The 306-nt window shown below is 52.3% G+C and overlaps 1 protein-coding gene across 1 annotated transcript in view; it reads left to right on the top strand.

The window, feature by feature from the left end:
• Positions 1 to 306, top strand: part of LOC111668543 (uncharacterized) — a 13,188-nt gene that overhangs the window by 2,112 nt on the left and 10,770 nt on the right. Inside the window, exon 3 of the mRNA XM_023424600.2 lies at positions 9 to 301. Within this exon, the coding sequence (XP_023280368.2) occupies positions 9 to 301 (293 nt within the window). The remainder of the gene's footprint in view (positions 1 to 8; positions 302 to 306) is intronic.

The raw sequence follows: 306 nt of genomic DNA on the forward strand, positions 1-306 counted from the left end.
CCAATCAGATCCCTCCTACATGTGTGGACAGGGTAACAGAAGTACGAGGCTTCACTGACGCCCAGAAGGAGGATTACTTCAGGAGGAGATCCAGTGATGAAGAGCTGTCCAGCAGAATCATCTCACACATCAAGACGTCCAGGAGCCTCCACATCATGTGTCAAGTCCCAGTCTTCTGCTGGATCACTGCTACAGTTCTGGAGCACATGTCGACCACAGACCAGAGAGGAGAGCTGCCCCAGACCCTGACTGACCTGTTCTCACACTTCCTGCTGGTTCAGACACAGAGGAAGAAGAACAAGTACC

Source organism: Seriola lalandi, unplaced genomic scaffold (genome assembly GCF_002814215.2).
Source record: "Seriola lalandi dorsalis isolate HSWRI2012SDOR001 ecotype SW California unplaced genomic scaffold, Sedor1 jcf7180002054746, whole genome shotgun sequence".
Taxonomy (NCBI): domain Eukaryota; kingdom Metazoa; phylum Chordata; class Actinopteri; order Carangiformes; family Carangidae; genus Seriola; species Seriola lalandi.